We start from the raw sequence: 18,370 nt of genomic DNA, 5'->3' as shown, positions 1-18,370 counted from the left end.
GAGCAGCTAAGCTCGTGCGCCACAACTACTGAGCCTGCGCTCTAGAGCCCTTGAGCCAGAACTGTTGAGCCCGTGGGCTACAACTGCTGAAGTCCACGTGCCTAGAGCTGTGCTCCGCAATAAGAGAAGCCACTGCAATGAGAAGCCCGCACACCGCAATGAAGAGTAGCCCCCACTCGCTGCAGCTAGAGAAAGCCGCGTGCAGCAGCGAAGACCCAACACAGCCAAAAATAAATTAATTAATTTTTTAAAAAGTATGTAAGAACCAACCTGAAAGAGCTTGTAATGTCCAAAGCTGTAATGAAATAATTATAATATTGCATTACTACCAATAGAATAAAATAGTCATTAGTCCATATTGGTATGTATAAAACAAACAGGTAGGTTGGTAGGTAGAAGGGACAAATCATAAATGAAGAATTCCAATTAATAAGTGTAAAACCATAACTGAAACAAAATCACCATTAGGCAAATACTGCAGTAATAGTTGTCACAGGCAGTCCAGTGATGGAAGGTAAAATCAGTGGGTGCAGGTACGATGAGAAACATTTGCATAGTCTCAAAGTGTTTTCTCCTAGAAATTATTGATTACAAAGGGAGAACCAGCAAATTTACAGTGGAGAGAAGCTCCGTAGATACCACCTTACCTGAGTTATTAAGGTTAATATCATAGAAAGAAGACATCCACAATATATACTTGATATAATGAACCAAGAAAGGCAAAACATTACATCTGTGGTGTTTTGTGGTATTCTTATCAAAAAATGCAAAACCTTACTCTAATTATGAGAAGACAGCAGACAAACCCAAATTGAGGGAGAATTCTACAAAATACCTGACCAGTATTCTTCGAAAGTATCAAGGTCATGAAAGACAAGAAAAGACTGAGTAACTGTCACAGATTGGAGGAGACTAGGGACGTATGACAGCTAAATACAAAGTGGGAATCTGGATTGGATTCTGGAATACAGTGACATTAGTTAAAAAAAAAAAATTAGGATTAGGTCTGTAGTTTGCATTGTACCAGTGTTACTTTCTTGTTTCTGATAAATGTACTATGGTTATGTAAGTGTTAACATTAGGAGAAGCTTAGATGAAAGGTATATGTGAACTCTGAGCTATTTTTGCAACTTTTTTGTAAAATAATTTAAAAATAAAAAATTTCTCAAATCTACAGTTCTCCCCAAATTGGGGAGTTGGAGAAAGAAACAATGCAAGCCAGAAGACAGTGAAATTACATATTTAAAGTTCTGAAAGGAAAAAACGATCAAGTTAGAATTTAATCCTAACAAAAATATCTTTCAAAAACAAAGTCAAAATAAAGACCTTTTCCATACAAAAGCTGAGAGAATTTCTTGCCAGCAGTCTTGCACTATTACAAATGTTAAAGGAAGTTTTTCAGGCTGAAGAAAATCATTCCAGATGGAAACTCAGATCTGCACAAAGGAATGAAGGGATTAAGAAATGGTAAATATGTGGGGAAATATAAAACACTTTTTTCTCATTTTAGTTTATTTCAAAGACAATTGACTATTTAAAGCAAAGATTTTTATGTTTTATAAGATTCATAATATTTAGAAAAAGTAGAAGTGTAACATGTAGAAGAAAAAGGATTTTTAAAATAGCCCAGTAATAGGAGAAAATGGAAGTAGACTGCTGTAAGTGTTTTATATTAATACCAGAAGTGGTATAATACTGTTTGAAGGTAGACTGTCCTAAGTTAAAAATGTATATTATAAATGCTAGTGCAACCACTTAAAAAAATAGGTATATCTAATAAGCTGTTAATCATAAAAAAGCTCAAATGACTATTAATATTTGACAAAATAGATTTCAGAGTGAGGGATAAATACAGACTTTACAGTAATACAGACTTTTCAGAACAATAAAGTTGTCAATTTATCATATTTATATACCTAATAACAGTTTCAAAATACCTGAAGCAAAACCTGACAGAATTGGAAGGAGAAATAGACAATGTACAATTACATAGCTGGATGTTTCAACATTCCTTTTTAGTAATTGATTAAGAAGACATATATTAAAGAAATTGAGAGACTTACCTGGCGGTCCAGTGGTTAAGACTCCACGCTTTCACTGCAGGGGACACGGGTTTGATCTCTGGTCCAGCAACTAAGATCCCACATACTGTGCGGTGCGGCCAAAAAATTAAAAAAAAAATAAAATAGTAAAAAAATAAAAAGAAACTGAATCTTAGTTTAAAATTCTCTGAAAGAAGCCTCAAGGCCCAGATGGCTTCTCTGGTGCATTTTATCTAATGTTTAAGGGAGAAAATACCAATCTTAAACTACTTCAATAAATATAGGAGGAGGGCACACTTCCAAATCATTTATGGGACCAGCTTTATCTTGGATACTAAAACCATATAAAGATAAGACCTATTCCTAATGATCATTGACATGTCTTTCATGAACATGTATATAAGAACTCTTACCTAACTTGCAAATCAATTCCAGGAACTTATACAACGAATAATATGTCACAACCAAGTGGGATTTATTTCAGGAATCCAATGTTGACTTCACATTCAAAATCAATTTTAATTATCCACCTTAATGGAATAAAGAAGAAAAATCATGAACATCTTTAATACGTATAGAAAACCCTTTGACAAAATGCAGCCTCATTTTGCATCATGATACCTCAGCAAACTAGGAATAGGAGGACATTTTCTCAACCAACTAAATGATGTACAGTTAACACAATACTTTAATGGTGAAACTTTCAGTCTAAGCTTTCTCTCTTGAGGATCAAGTACAAAACAACAATGTATTAGAGGTCCTAGCTAGTACAATAAGGCAAGGGAAAGAAGCAAGTCATAGAGGTTGAAAAAGGAAGATGATATGGAAGTGCCTTTATACAGACTACCTGATTATATACATTGAAATTCTAAGCCACCATCACCCCCCCTGCAAAAAAAAAGAGCAACTGTAATTAATAAGTGAATGTAGCAAGGTTGCAGGATACAAGGTCAATACAAAAATAAATTGTATTCTGTATTTAGCAAAAAAAAACAACAACTGGAAAATGAAACTTAAAATTATCATTTATGGTATTATCCACAAAATGAAGTAGGGGTAAATTTAACAAAATATGTGCAAGACCTAGGCACTGAAAACTACAAAGCACTGTTGAGAGAACTTAAAGAAGACCCAAATAAACAGAGAGCTGTACCATGTTCATGGATCAGAAGACTCGTTATCACTGTACCCAAACTCCTACTTATCTTTCCTGAACATGCCAAGCATATTTCTACCTCAGACCCTGTGCACTTATTGTTTCCTCTGCCTGAAACACTCTCCTCACATATTTTATTTTTTTGTCTCCTCTCCATGGAATGTAAATCCCCTCAACAGAGGATTTTGTCTGCTTCATTCAGTGTAAGTATATAGTAAGTGTGGTTTATTCTTCTGTAACACACATTACTATAATGTGAAATAGCTTGTAGACAATACATATATAGACGTATATATTACATTGCACTAGAAATGCTTGTGTTATCCCTTTATTACATCTTAGGATGTAGTTGGAAGAGTTGAATTTAGTTTTGGTTTTGTCAGTAATTTCTCAGCTCCCAGGAACTTATCCTGTCTCATGCATTTCAAAAATTAAAATCAGTGTAGTTAATGGCATGCAGCAAAAGAAAAATATAGATCATTTAATTGGACTTCATCAAAATTAAAAACTTTGATGCATCAAAGGTAATTAAGAAAGTGAAGACAGCCTATAGAATGGAGGAAATACTTGCAAACCATATTTCTGATATGACTCTGTTTTCCAGAAGATATAAAGAACTCTTACAACTCAACAACAAAAAGATAACTTGATTTAAAAATGGGCAAAGGACTTGAATAGACATTTCTCCAGAGAAGGTATACAGATGGCCAACAAGCACATGAACTGATGTTTAGTATCAGTAGTCATTAGGGAAATGCAAATCAAAACTACAGTGAGGCACCACTTCATATGTACCTCCTAGAGTGACTTACAAAAAGGAAAATAATAAGCATTGGCTAGGATGTAGAAAAATTGAACCCTCATACATTGCTAGTGGAAATGTAAATGGTGCAGCTGCTGTGGAAAACAGTGGTTCCTCAAAAAGTTAAAATACCGTATGACCCAGCAATTCCACTTCTTGTATATACCCCAAAGAATTAAAAACAGGTACTCATATAAACACATATACATGCATATTCATAGCAACACTTTACCAAGGCCAAAAGGCAAAACAGCTGAAATGTCCGTCACCAGATGAGAGGATAAGCAGATAATGGTGTATATACATATGATGGAATATTATTCAGTCATAAAATGGAATGAGGTACTGACCAATACATGCCACAATATGGATGGACCTTGAAAACATTATGCTAAGTGAAAGAAGCCAGACACAAAAGGTCACATGTTACATACTTTCATTTATATGAAATATCCAAAATAGGTAAATCTATAGAGACAGAATGCAGACTGGTGGTTTCCAGGGGAGTGGTGAGAGGGGAAATGGAAAGCCACTGATTAGTGGGTGTGGAGTTTCCTTTTGAGATGATGAAAATGTCTCGGAACTGGATAGAGGTGCTGGTTGTACAATATTGTGAATATACTGAATTGTTCACTTTAAAATGGTAAATTTTATGTTATGTGAATTTCACCTCAGTAGAAAATAGGTTAAGAGCATGTATGGTCTGCAATCAAACAGACATGGAATTGAGTCCTGGTTTTTGCCGCCTATTAATTCTGTGACCTTAAGTAAATTACTGTATATTTTGTCTTCTATAAAATAGGCATATTCGGGGAATTCCCTGGCTATCCAGTGGTTAGGCCTTGGCACTCTCATTGCTGGGGCCTGGGTGTGATCCTTGATCTGACTAAGATCCTGCAAGCTGTGTGGCATGGCCAAAGTAAAATAAAAAATAAAATAAAATAAAATAAAATAGGCATATTAGTACTTTCTCAGAGGATTTTTGTTAATATTAAATGAGATAGTATATGTGAAATGCTTACAATATTTAATTATCCAGTGAATATTAGTGTTAATTGATTTTTCCTTTGCTGCTGCTATTGGTTTTTATTTCACTCTTCATTTGTAGAATGGAAATAATAGTATGGACTAGGATTGTTCTGAGGACTTAATGAGTTATCTATGCAAAGGGCTTAAAACAGTGCCACGTACATTGCAAATTCTCAAAGTGTTTACTAAGCTATTACTATTAAGTGAAAGGATCTTTAGAGGGAACTTTTTTGCATTCTCCATTTTCACATCCATGTGGAGATGTCCATTATGGAAAATGACCTTTTCAAAATTTGTGCTGTTAATGACAGAGCTAGGACTAGGCTTGGTCTTTTAAATTTCAGACTAAGCTACATTCAAAGGATTGTAGGTATGTGATTCCAATTTCCTCTCCTGGTGTGGTGAAAACACTTCATTTTCACCTGTTAAAAACCACAGATATTGATCATTTAGCTATAAGTTGTTGAACTTTGGTTGTCTGGAGTTTATTATATAGGTTGTTTCTGCCTGCATTAATTACTATTGATGTGTCATCAGAAACCAAGCTTTGGAGAACTGATATTTATAGTGACTAGAAGTTGCAGTTACTTTTCTTGCCACTGGATGGTGCAACATCATTAAGGCAAATGTTTTGCCTGATATTGTTTCTCACTTTCCTGAGCAACTGAAAATTGATAAATGAGTTAGACTGGTAAATTGAAATACTTGTTTGAACTGGGTCCCAGGAATCTGTAAAAAGTGGGGATTTCCTCTAGTATATTTTTACGTAAGCAAAAACTGGAAAAGAATCGCTGGTTGGATCAAACCCTATGATTTTGCTCTAGTCTGTGGTAGTTTAACAAATGATAGTGTTGCAGGAGAATCTGATTCTTCCTGGCAGAATCTTAAAGGGTGATAGGTTTTCCTGGCTTCTCTTGACAGCTGAGTTATTGATTTTGCCCTAATCTTTAAATTGTATCAAAAACTTTTCTACTCTATCTTAAATATAGGTTTTTCCAACCTGTGTTTGAGGGTGTGGAAAGTACGTGCTGGAGTGACTAAGGTATTTACTTGGGAAAAGTACACAGTTGTAAAAGTTGGTTTTGAGAGTGACTATAGAAAGAAGGCTGGAAGGAATGAGACTGTAGTAGGGGGGGTTGGGGCCATGCTAGAAGTTCGGTGATCAAGGCGGAGTGTTTGGGTAGTGAAGAGAACATTTGTAAACATACCTCCTCCTCTATTAACCTAATTTTTGTTTCTATTAATGTAATAGCTACAGAGTTTTAGAAGTTAGTACTTTAAGCCCTATGACAACAGCAGCAGCAACAGTAAATCCTTGCTCCATGCTCACTTGTGTGTTACCTTTCCCAAACATTTTTTGGCCTTTACTTCAACCCCATATTCCCTAGTCATATGTTTTTAACTTTTAAAAAGACTAGTTTGAGAAATTTTCTCTTGTTATGGAAGATGAGAATTGGAATACTCTAATACCATGAGGCATTCTTGGTGCCTCTCCCTTCATCTTCTCAAATAGTTATAACACATTTTGTTAACTGTTAAATCAAGTAGTATACTATAATTGCATTTCCTTTCTTGGACCGCTTTCTGTTTTTACTGAGTTTACAGTCCCTTCATTGTTTACATATGCTTAGATTTCAAGGCACTATTCATACCTTATCCCAAACTCTACAACAGAATTGCTAGACTCTCTGAACTCTTCTTTTCATTTAAATTCCATTAATACCATTTCATCCCCTCCGTGTCTTAGGAGGCATACCTCTTGGCACTTTCTCTGCTAAAATGCATTTTATTCTGTCCTGTTGTTTTCTGTCCTCATTCTCTCCTGAACTGGTTGCTTCTCTAGGCCAGTTTGAACTGCCCTTTACAGCACTCTTTTTCGGGGGGTGGAGGGGTGTGCTGCATGGCTTGCGGCATCTTAGTTTCCCGACCAGGGATTGAACCCAGACTACGGCAGTGAAAGCACCAAGTCCTAACCCTAACCACTGGACCACCAGGGAATTCCCTATATCACTCTCTTTGCTGGATTCTTTTTCTTCCTATTCTTGGTAAAGCAATCTCTCCTAGTAGCTGTCTTAGAAAAGATGCACAAGAGCTAAATATTTTGAGATCTTTCATCTTTAGAAATGCCTTTTTTTTTTTAACTCTTATTTGATTTTGGCTGGATATAGGTTGAGAATACTTTTTTAAAAAAATTAATTTATTTTTGGCTGCGTTGGGTCTTCGTTGCTGTGCGTGGGCTTTCTCTAGTTGCAGTGAGCGGGGGCTACTCTTTGTTGCCGTTCACAGGCTTCTCATTGCAGTGGCTTCTCTTGTTGCGGAGCACTGGCTCTAGTCATGCAGGCTCAGTAGTTGTGGCGCATGGGCTTAGTTGCTCCACGGCATGTGGGGTCTTCCTGGACCAGGGCTCGAACCCATGTCCCCTGCATTGGCAGGTGGATTCTTAACCACTGTGCCACCAAGGAAGCCCGAGAATACTTTTTATTTACCTTTTTGTATTCTGGATTCTAGTGTTGTGGTTGAGTAGTTCAGAGTTGTTATTCTTGATTGTTTAATATGGCCTGGTTTGTTTCTCTGCAAGCTTTTTTTTTTTTTTTTGGTGGTACGCGGGCCTCTCACTGTTGTGGCCTCTCCCATTGCAGAGCACAGGCTCCGGATGTGCAGGCTCAGCGGCCATGGCTCACGCGCCCAGCTGCTCCGCGGCATGTGGGATCTTCCCGGACCGGGGCACGAACCCCTGTCCCCTGCATTGGCAGGTGGACTCTCAACAACTGCGCCACCAGGGAAGCCCCAAGTAAATAGTTTGTTTTGAAAAAGATGATATAGAAAATACTGAGGTTAGAGTGAACGGGGGGGGGGGGGTGGGCAGAATGTTTAAGACCTTATGGACTATTTTAGGGACTTTTGCTTTTAGTCTTTGTGAAAGGTGAGGTTTGGAGATAGCCAGTAAGCAGTTGGGTATCTTAAGTTTGGAGTTAAGGGGAGCAGTCTGGGCTATGATATAAAATTTGAGAGTTGCCAGTGTGTACATGGAATTTAAAGCCATAAAATCAGGGAAAAGAAGTTCACTCCAATTTTTAGAAAAGTTAGATGAGGAGAAACCAATAATGAAGATTGACGAGTGTCCGGAGAGGTAGGAACACTAGCAGAGTTTTTGTGCAGAAAAGAATGAAGAACTGCTTCAACTGCTGCTAATTATTTTGAGGATAGACAACATGAGATGGAGAGGGAAACTCATGGAGTCTAGGATGAGGTTTCTGTCTTGAACAGTTAGGTAGATGGCTTAAAGCAGTCTAAATTCTTGGACGTTTTCCAGTGTTACCTGTTTTCCATCACAAAGGGTTTAGAGCTTTCAGACTGTCCTAATTTCACTTCTATTCAGGAAAGTTTTCTGAAATAGTATGGGTTGTCGGGTTTGTCATTAAGATTAATTAACAAATTCTGTGCCTAACTGGGATTGTTCAGTCCTGTTCAGAGTCATTCTTGACAACCAGGTCATTTTAGGACGATTTTCTCAGTAATTCCTAGAGAAACAAAAATATGGGCTGTAGACAGTCTGAGGTTTGTAAGTGTCAGACAAATGGCACTCTTTTTTTCTTTTAATTGGGTATGGGAAACAAACTGAAAGGACCAAGTTGAAGATTTTAGTTAGTTAAAATAAAGAGCAGACAGATCCTGGGGAACCTATAATACTTTTGCTTCATGTACTGTGACACACTGTGTGACTAGATGCATAAACATCTAGTACTTTTACACTTTCTAATTCATTGACCTGTTCATCATTATGAAATGACCCTCTTTATCCCTGGTAATATTCTTTTCTGAAAGCTAGTGAAGGCTATGTTTTTTGAATAGGAAACATCTTTTTATTCTTTTGCATTAAAATACTAGATATTAAAAAAAACTTTTAAAATTTCCTAATTGTAAAATCTCTCTGTATATAACTATTTCTTCTACTGTCTTGGATCTTGTATCACACAGGTTTACAATTGGACACTTTTGCTCAGAATTGCATACATAGTAAATTTCCAGAACCAAACAAACAAATTTTGAAAGTGTGTTTTTACACCAGTTAATTTTAGTATAGCCATGTTCAGAGCCATAGATACAATTTACCTTATTTTTTCTATGTTGTAGGAATAGACTTTAAGATCAAAACAGTTGAATTACAAGGAAAGAAGATCAAGCTACAGATATGGTAAGTAATGCTAATTTATTCACTTTTTGTAGTAGAATGTTAAGTTCCTGAAGGTAAGGCAGTGAAATCCTTCCTTGTCAACTGTTTAAATTCTAGGAAACTTCCCATTCTAAGCTAATAGTCAGGTGACCTTCTTTCAGTGATGTAAAAAAAAATTGTTGCCATGGACTTCGGAGTCCGCGAGATCTGGCTTGAGTGTTTTACCTTTTCTACTTACAGTATGAACTTGGGTAAGTTACATACCACCGTGTGGCCCCTATATCTTCATATGTATGGTTCTTTTTGTTTTTGTGGTACGCGGGCCTCTCACTGTTGTGGCCTCTCCCGTTGCGGAGCACAGGCTCCGGACGCGCAGGCTCAGCGGCCATGGCTCACGGGCCCAGCCGCTCCGCGGCATGTGGGATCTTCCCGGACCGGGGCACGAACCCGTGTCCCCTGCATCGGCAGGCGGACTCTCAACCACTGCGCCACCAAGGAAGCCCTCTTCATATGTAAAATGGAGATAATATCACCTATCTCAAAAGATTGTTATAAGGATTACATGAAATAATCTAGGTAATGCCTTTAGCACAATACTTTGCTCAGAAACATTATATAAAAATTAATATAATCTTTTTGTTGGACAGTCTTAAGCTAAAAATGTATTTAATGTGTTTATAACTTTTTATAGGCATTATTATTTTCATTAGTTTGTATAGGATTTGCCCCATAGAAGCACAATAAAATTCTTTAAATTTGTATTCAGGTATAAATCATAGACTTTAAAATTATAATAGCAGCATTTTTCAGTGAATATTAGGTGATCACAATGACCCTGTGAGAGATATATTATTCCTTTTTTTTTCTTTTCCTAAACAGCCTTATTGAGGTATAACTGGCATGTAATAAACTACACATATTTAACGTATACAGATTGGTAAGCTTTGACATATATATAAATCTGTGAAACCATCACCACAGTCAAGATATAATGAACATATTCATCACCTCAGAAGTTTCCTTAGGCCTCTTTGAAATCTCGCCTTCCTATCCGAAGTCCCCAGGCAACCACTCTTCTGCTTTCTGTCACTATAGACCTGTTTACATTTTCTAGTACTATATACAAATGCAGTCATATAATGTGTTGTTTTTCTTTGTCTTTTTTGAGGGGAGGGGTCTGGCTTCTTTACTCAGCATGGTTATTTTGAAAACTATCAATGTGGTTTTTTGTTTGTTTTGTTTTTTGTTTTTAGCGGTAAGTGGGCCTCTCACTGTTGTGGCCTCTCCCGTTGCAGAGCACAGGCTCCAACGCACAGGCTCAGTGGCCATGGCTCACAGGCCTAGCCACTCCACGGCATGTGGGATCTTCCCGGACCGGGGCACGAACACATGTCCCCTGCATCGGCAGGTGGACTCTCAACCACTGCACCACCAGGGAGCCTGAGAGTGACATTCTTAATTGCTATACTGCCTCCTATAAATAGTAGTTTGTCAATTGATTTTGCTGCTCTTTCCAGTAACTATCATTTTTCTTTCTTCATTGCCAGTCAATAGTTGTGTTAAATATGAATGCATGTTAATCTTTGGTTTTACTGTAATAGGACATATCATAGAGTGGTGATGAGGATTAGCGATACATGTAAAGCACTTAGAGCAGTCTCCAGTGCATAATGAATGTTCAAGAGATCGTAGGTATTATTATTTGGGGATCTCCCATGTTGAGGCTGGAACCCTAAGAATGGTAACATTTTTGAGCAGAGGAACAAGTTAGCAAAGGAAATTGCAAAGCCATAGTTGGAGGGTTAGGAAGGAGAATTAGGAGAGAACAATGTCCCAGAATCCAAAAGACAGTTTCAAAAAGTTAGGTATAATTAGAAATCAGGTATGTCTAACCAGAATGTCTTCATTACCTGACCATGTACTTAGAAGTACAATCTTTATAACATCTTTAAAATTTAATACAAATTTAAATAAAATCTAGACGTTTTAAAGCATTTCCTAAATTTAATGATTCTCTTTGAAGCACAACCCACTTGATGATCATTGATTTTTTTCTTTTCTTTAACTGGGAAATAACCCAGCAAATGAAAAATGCCTCATATTCTATTTCATTATAATTAAAGTGATCTCAAGGGAAAGGATGTCAATTACTTATTCTGAATTTCAACCAGCCCCTCACGTTTTATTCCAACCTTGTCCCTATATAACATTTGTGTTTCAAGCCCCCTCCTAGGCCTTGCCAGATTGATTGACTCTCTTCTTAACTGTATCCCCTCTGTACAGGGGATACAATTATTATTTAAGCCAGTAATTCTCAAACTTCTTTGACAGTAGGTAAGATACATTTTACACTGTGACTCTGTGACTCAATATACATGTACATGTATATGTGTGTGTATATAACAGAAATAGGAGCATACAAAACAATATTTTTTAAGATATATTTTTCTTTATACAATATATAAAACCTTTGCCCTACTGAATATGTCCTGTTCCTCCTCCTACACTCTGTCCTTCACAGACTCTCCTTTCTGTTTCTTGACCTGTGGCTTTAAACATTTTTCCCTCCTCTTACCATTTTGGTTCTGTAGCTTTTAGAAGTAAAGAGTAACACGTAACTAACGCTTGTTTTTAAAAAGAGAGCCTTCCTCAGAAGGTGCTCTTTTGAAATAATAAGTCCTCCAGTGTAGCCTTCAAGATTAATCTAGAAAAGATTTCTAGTGTACCTATAAAATCAAGTATAGCACAGAAATGGCAACATTTATAATTTAGAGTTAATAACACTTTAGAAGGAAAATTTGATGTAGTTTAGGTTTTCATGTATACCATTGACTGTTTTTTTTTTTTAATTAATTTTTATTTATTTATTTATTTTTGGCTACATTGGGGCTTGTTTGCTGCACGTGGGCTTTCTCTAGTTGTGGCGAACGGGAGCTGCTCTTCATTCTGGTGCACGGGCTTCTCACTGCGGTGGCTTCTCTTGTTGCAGAGCATGGGCTCCAGGAACACAGGCTCAGTAGCTGGCTCGCGGGCTCTAGAGCACAGGTTCAGTAGTTGTGGCACACGGGCTTAGTTGCTCCACAGTATGTGGGATCTTCCCAGACCAGGGCTCCAACCCGCGTTCCCTGCACTGGCAGGCAGATTAACCACTGTGCCACCAGGGAAGCCCTGCTTTTAATTTTAAATATCCATTTTCTTATAAAGATAAGGAATGAGTGACTGTTTAAAATATGTGATTAATAGTTTTCAAGAGGTTAGCATTATGCCAGCTGATTTTGTTTTCTTTGCTTGAGTTGATATGCATGTTAATATTCCAGGGAGAAAAAAAGTCATGTAGCTCCAGGTTAAGAGATCTGCTGGGATATGCTGCAGTGATTCAAGAAAGCTTTTAGGATGAAAAACCCTATTACTGTTAACTTATGATGATACCAAAATTCAAAATGCTATTCTCAACTTTAGTGCTGTGCTTCCAGTTGCTACGAAAAAGCACAGTGATTTTTATCTCTCTTTAGTTTGAATGAATATATTCAGGTTCTTGTTTCAGCATGAAAAATTGTTCTGATTGAATATTGGTTTTGGAAACTTTCTTTAGTCTGTGCTAAAGCTTTGTCTTATTTTTCTTACTCAAATGGTCTTCACTCATTTCTTTCTAGGAATCTTTTAGTTTAACTGTTGCATAAGGGTCTCACCTGTCCAAGGCACATGTGTGTGGGCCTGAAATTAGCTTGTTTGGCTGATGGAGAAGCAGCTAGCTATGGTTTTTAAAATCCCAGATCTCTAGAAAGTTTCTACCAAAATATCTTTTGCTATCTACATTTTCCATTGAGTAGTGGGTCCTGCCAGGAAAACAGTCATAGTGAGTTACTTTAAGTCTGCCTTTTCTTTTTTTTTTTTTTTTGTTATTTTTGTTTGGGGAGGGGGGTCAGAAATGTTTGCCACTGTCAACATCCTCATCTTGTACCAGCAGTAGATTTTAACATCAGCACAGTTACCAGAAACCAGTTAGTATCATATTGTAGAGAAATTAAACATTTACCTACATAAAGTGCCAGACACACGGGAGCCATCTGTGAGTTTTCCCATTCCCTTAACCCCAACATCCAATTTAGCAAGTCTTATTGATTCTATCTCTAAAATATGTCTAGAATCCAAATACAATCTGATGTCTCCGTTGTTACCCCCTAGTTCAAGCCAACATTACCTCTTCTTTGGACCATTGCAGTAGGCTTTTAATATTCTAACAGGTCCTTACTTCCCCTTTTACCTTCTTCCAGTACTTTTCCCAGGTAACAGCCTTAGTAACCTTTTTCAAATATAAATGTGATTGTGGTTGTCATTCCTTCCCCTATTTATAACCATTTTGACTTTCCATTGCATTTCGAATGAAAGCCGAAATTCCAAATCCAAACTCCTTTCCACAGTTTACAGAGTGGTCCCCCCTGCCCGCTGTTCTGACCTCCTTTTGTGCTCCCTGTATATATAGTCTCTACCCACAGCTGATCTCCTTTCAATTCCATGAATATGGCAAGCTCTTTTCCAGTTTAGGACCTTTGTACATACCCTGTAGATCCCCCTTAACCCACCCAAGTATAGCTAGACTAAGCATTCTGAAGTACCACTCCATTCCAGAGGCTTCCCATTTCAACAGAAATAAATTTGAAAACTCCAGGTTCTGGCTGCTGCCCCTTCTGACCTTATCTCTTACCAGCTTTGCTCCAGCCACTGTGGTCATTTGTTCCTCTCTTGAACAAGCCAAGCATATTCCCATCTGTGGGCCCTTGTCATTCACCTGTTCCTTCTGCTTGGGATGCTTTTTATCAGATCTTTGTGTTGCTGCCTTCTCTCATTCAATCTCAGTTCATTGTTAGCCTCTGAGAGAGGCCCTGCATGATGACAAGCTAAAGCCACCCCAGTCCTTTAGGCAACTATCATGTTTTATCTTAGTTTATGTTTGTCATAGTATTTTTTTTAGTATCTAAATTTACCATATTTAAAAAACGTGTTCATTGTTCCCCTCACTAGAATGTCAGCTTTTGGAGGGTGGGGATGCCATCTGTCTGAATTATGGTTATGTAACCACCCCCTACAACAGACCCTGGCAGATACAGTTGCTGAATAAATATTTGTTGACTGAATGACTTTGTTTGATTGGTTTCTGTTCATACTTCACTTCTCACTTACCTTAAACATCACCTCTAGAGACAGGACCTGCTTGATCATACTATCTACATTACTTCCTCCCTCCCCTTTACGTCATTCTTCATCGCTCCACCCTGTTTACCTTGTTAACATTTATCACAATTTGGAATTACATATTTATTTACTTGTTTGTACCTGTCCCCACTGTAATGTAAGCTCTGCAAGGGTAGGTATCAGACTTTTGACTTTTGACCCGTTTTGGGCAATGAAGATGAGCATAATTGAGACTCACGGTATTTTGGGTGTAGAGAAGTTGCATATCTGTGAGGAAATCCAGGCCTTGTTAAAATAAAACTCAGTGTGAGAAATTTAACATCCTAATTTATAAAGTAAATAACTTCATTATGTTACCAAAAGCACAAAGTTACGAAATTTGGGGTCTCTGCCGTGCCGAGCAGCTTGATGTTGTCTCTGGCCTGTTCTAGTGCTGTCAGTGTCCAGACTAAAAATAACTGTCATAATAGCAGCCAGAGCACATGGCTTCTTTGACCCTGTGTGTGGGACTAACAATTAAGGAAATAAGCTCTTTTAGTTCCTAGGAATATGTCACTCCTTTCATTATATGTCAGTGGGAAAAAATAGGATTTTACAACATTCTCTTAGCTGTGCATCTGTCATTTTATGTAAGGAAAATTCTATTGCCATTGATTGATAATTTCAGAAATCTGATTATACTACATAGGCTGAGAAGAAAAAAATTTTAATAGGAGAGGAAAACCAAGTGCTTTTGAAAACAGGCTAAAAAACCTGTAATGTGGAGCATAAAAAGATAATGTGACTATATACAGTGTTTAATTGCTCTTCAAATAATAAACACCTGCTTTTGCTGAATGGCGTCAACCTGCTGTCTTTAGACCTGGGTGTATGTGTTTTAGGTTTTATGCAAACCTAAAAATAATTTGACCATGAATTAGCAGCTGTGGCTCTTTTTAGCCCTGGGCAGAGGGTCACCAATTAGCCTAGAGGTAGTGAGTCAGGGACTCCCTTTCTGGTTTGAAATAAATTGTTGATTGTATTAACAATTGGTAGGGATTGGTATTAGGAGGATCCAGGAAAAGGATAATTTTAAAAGACTTAGCAAGGAGAGCATGTGAAAAGAAGGAAGGGGGGGGTGTAAGAAGTTTGGGGAGATGGAGGAGACAAAAATCAAAGAACAGATGGATCAGTATGCCATCAATCAAAACAAAAACTCTGAATTTGTTTTGAAATCATGATTACTTTTTCAGAAGGGCCATTAATATTTCAATATCTTTTATATCAGTATTTCATAACTAAGCAGCATAATAGTATAAAAATAAAATTTCTTCTCCAGGTGCCATTGATTTAGATTTAGCTAAGTAGTTTCTTTACAGTGTGCTTTTTCTTGGTGGAGAATTTAGTCATAGATTTGACACTGAAGTGTGTATATAATTTGCTAATTGTGTAGTGTGAATGAATGGGGACGTGAGCCATATAAATACCTGGGTGTAACAGTGTTCCAAGAATGTTAGACAGTGTTGGGGGTGGTATTCATAGCAGAATGCTGTGGAAGATTTTTTCCCTAAATTCTTATTACTTATGATAAAAACTGAAATGCAAGTTTTCTATCTCTCCTACATTATAGCTGTTAGACACTACTGGAAGCCCGGTCCTGTATGTTCTTTGTCTTGGATAAGTACATTTTTAGTCTGGATTTTAGGTAGGAAACATTAACCCCTCTCTAATGGGATAGAATTATTAGTTAATTTATACTTCTTTTTGCAATTTACAAAAGAACTAAACTATTTCTACTGTGATAGGACAAATTTTTGTTTTTTTCATGAAAACATTTATAATTACATCTGTTTTAAGGCAACTTGTAACTAAATAGATTAATGAAAGATAAAGTAAGAATTTGGAATTGAGAAAAATGGAAAATGTAAATATACTGTCTCTAAAGGACAACTCATTTGCTATGCTTAATTTGTAAAATTTACCTATAAACTTCTTGGCGTCCAACACAAAAAGGGCAGGGAGGGAGGGCTACCAACAATAAAAGTAAGTTATTCTTTTCAGAAATAATGTAAAGAAAGCAGGAAAGAACAGGTCATAACTAATACACAATAAGTTTTCATAAAGCTATTTGTAATGATTCTAATTTGTTGACATAATATTGAGATAATGGAGATAAACTTGTGGTCTAAGAAGATATATAAATACATAAATACAAATACATACATGTGCGTGTGTGTGTGTGTGTGTGTGTGTGGCCTCTTAGTAGTCTAACCTGATTTAAGGATGCAACATAGAAGAATTGATAGCAAGTCTATTAGATGGTTTTTCTTTTTTGTTTGTTTGTTTATTTGTTATTTGTTTGTTTTTTGCGGTACGCGGGCCTCTCACTGTTGTGGCCTCTCCCATTGCGGAGCACAGGCTCCAGACGCGCAGGCTCAGCGGCCATGGCTCATGGGCCCAGCCGCTCCGCGGCATGTGGGATCTTCCCGGACCGGGGCACGAACCTGTGTCCCCTGCATCGGCAGGCGGACTCTCAACCACTGCGCCACCAGGGAAGCCCTTAGATGGTTTTTCTTAAATGTCATTTTTTTGGATAGGTATTACATTTACCTCCTAACTCTGCTTTTGCACACACACCCATTTTTAACACAGTAAACAGAACAATTTTTTTTTAAACCCAGATTGTTATTTCTTTTTGTAAAACCCTCCAATAGACTTCCCATCTCACTCAGAGGAAAAGCTGCGATGCTTGCCGAGGCCTATAAGATCCTACCCGATTTGCACTCCCGCCCCACCACCTCTGTGATCTCCTACTAGTCTGGCTTCACTCCTTCCATTCCAGTCACATTGATCTCCTTTCTATTCCTCAACCATGCCTCAGGACCTTTGCACTTGTTCTTTCCCCTTCTTGGAATACTGTTGCTCCCACGTATTTGTATGGCTCACTTCCTTATTCTCTTCACTTCCTCTACTCTGTTTAAAATCACTTGCTTGCACCATCCCCAGCATCAGCCCCTAGTCTCTTTACTTTTTGTCTTGGCACTTTTCACCCTCTGAAGAAGTATAATTCCAGAAATTAGTATGACAGGGCTGAGATTCTCTTAAGAAAATTGAAAAGTCCAGCCAAATCTTCAACTTGGCTAAATAAAAAAACATATTATTTTTATACAGAAATAGGCTTCAGGCAGAGCCAGGGTTTTCCTTGTGAAGCAATTTTGATTATAGCTTAAACACACACAACTATTAACTTGAGAGAGCTCTGAATACCATAGACATAGAGCATCTCTATAGAGATGGTTTTGACTTAGGACATTTTAAAAGCACGATTAAATTTTGGGTCACATATAATGATACTATTACACGTTTGCATATTTTTATACTATAGATTCTTTGGGGTTATCTATAATAAATACAAATTAATTATAAAATTTTACTTTAGTTATCCCTACTACTTTGTTTGTAAAAAAAAAAAAAAAACCCAAAATGCAGGGAGGTTAAATAAATACCTTCAAGGTCACTCAGCTGGAAGGATTGGAACCTGACAATGAAGTTGGATCTGACTCCAGACCCATGTTCTGTGTGTGTTCTTGCATAATGCCTAGCACATGGTAGACCCTCAGAATATATGTGAATTGATGGATAAATGGATAGGTATCAGATATATGAACATATAATAATGCACGCTGTGATTAAATATAAGGAATATTAATGTATTGGTAGTTCTTTTATATTCCTTGTTACTCATATTTTTAGACATATAAGCACTATTTTTAAAAATGTACGTTTTTAAGGGTCACGTAACTAAATTGGAATGCCTTGATTCTAAAATATAATAAAGGACTGCTAGGTAAGACTCTGAAATACTGACTCATTAATAAACATTTGAGTGTTTATTCACCATGTAGATACTGTGGGTTCTGCAGTGAACAAGACAGACAAATCTCTGATGGAACCTACATTTTAGAGGACATGGGAGACAGTAAATAAATCTGTAA

The 18,370-nt window shown here is 37.2% G+C and overlaps 1 protein-coding gene across 1 annotated transcript in view; it reads left to right on the top strand.

Annotated features, from left to right (window-relative positions):
* Positions 1–18,370, top strand: part of RAB10 (RAB10, member RAS oncogene family) — a 75,567-nt gene that overhangs the window by 40,138 nt on the left and 17,059 nt on the right. Inside the window, exon 2 of the mRNA XM_059079229.2 lies at positions 9,164–9,224. Within this exon, the coding sequence (XP_058935212.1) occupies positions 9,164–9,224 (61 nt within the window). The remainder of the gene's footprint in view (positions 1–9,163; positions 9,225–18,370) is intronic.

This window comes from Kogia breviceps, chromosome 11 (genome assembly GCF_026419965.1).
Source record: "Kogia breviceps isolate mKogBre1 chromosome 11, mKogBre1 haplotype 1, whole genome shotgun sequence".
Lineage (NCBI taxonomy): Eukaryota > Metazoa > Chordata > Mammalia > Artiodactyla > Physeteridae > Kogia > Kogia breviceps.
This window is presented reverse-complemented; position numbering and strand designations above follow the sequence as displayed.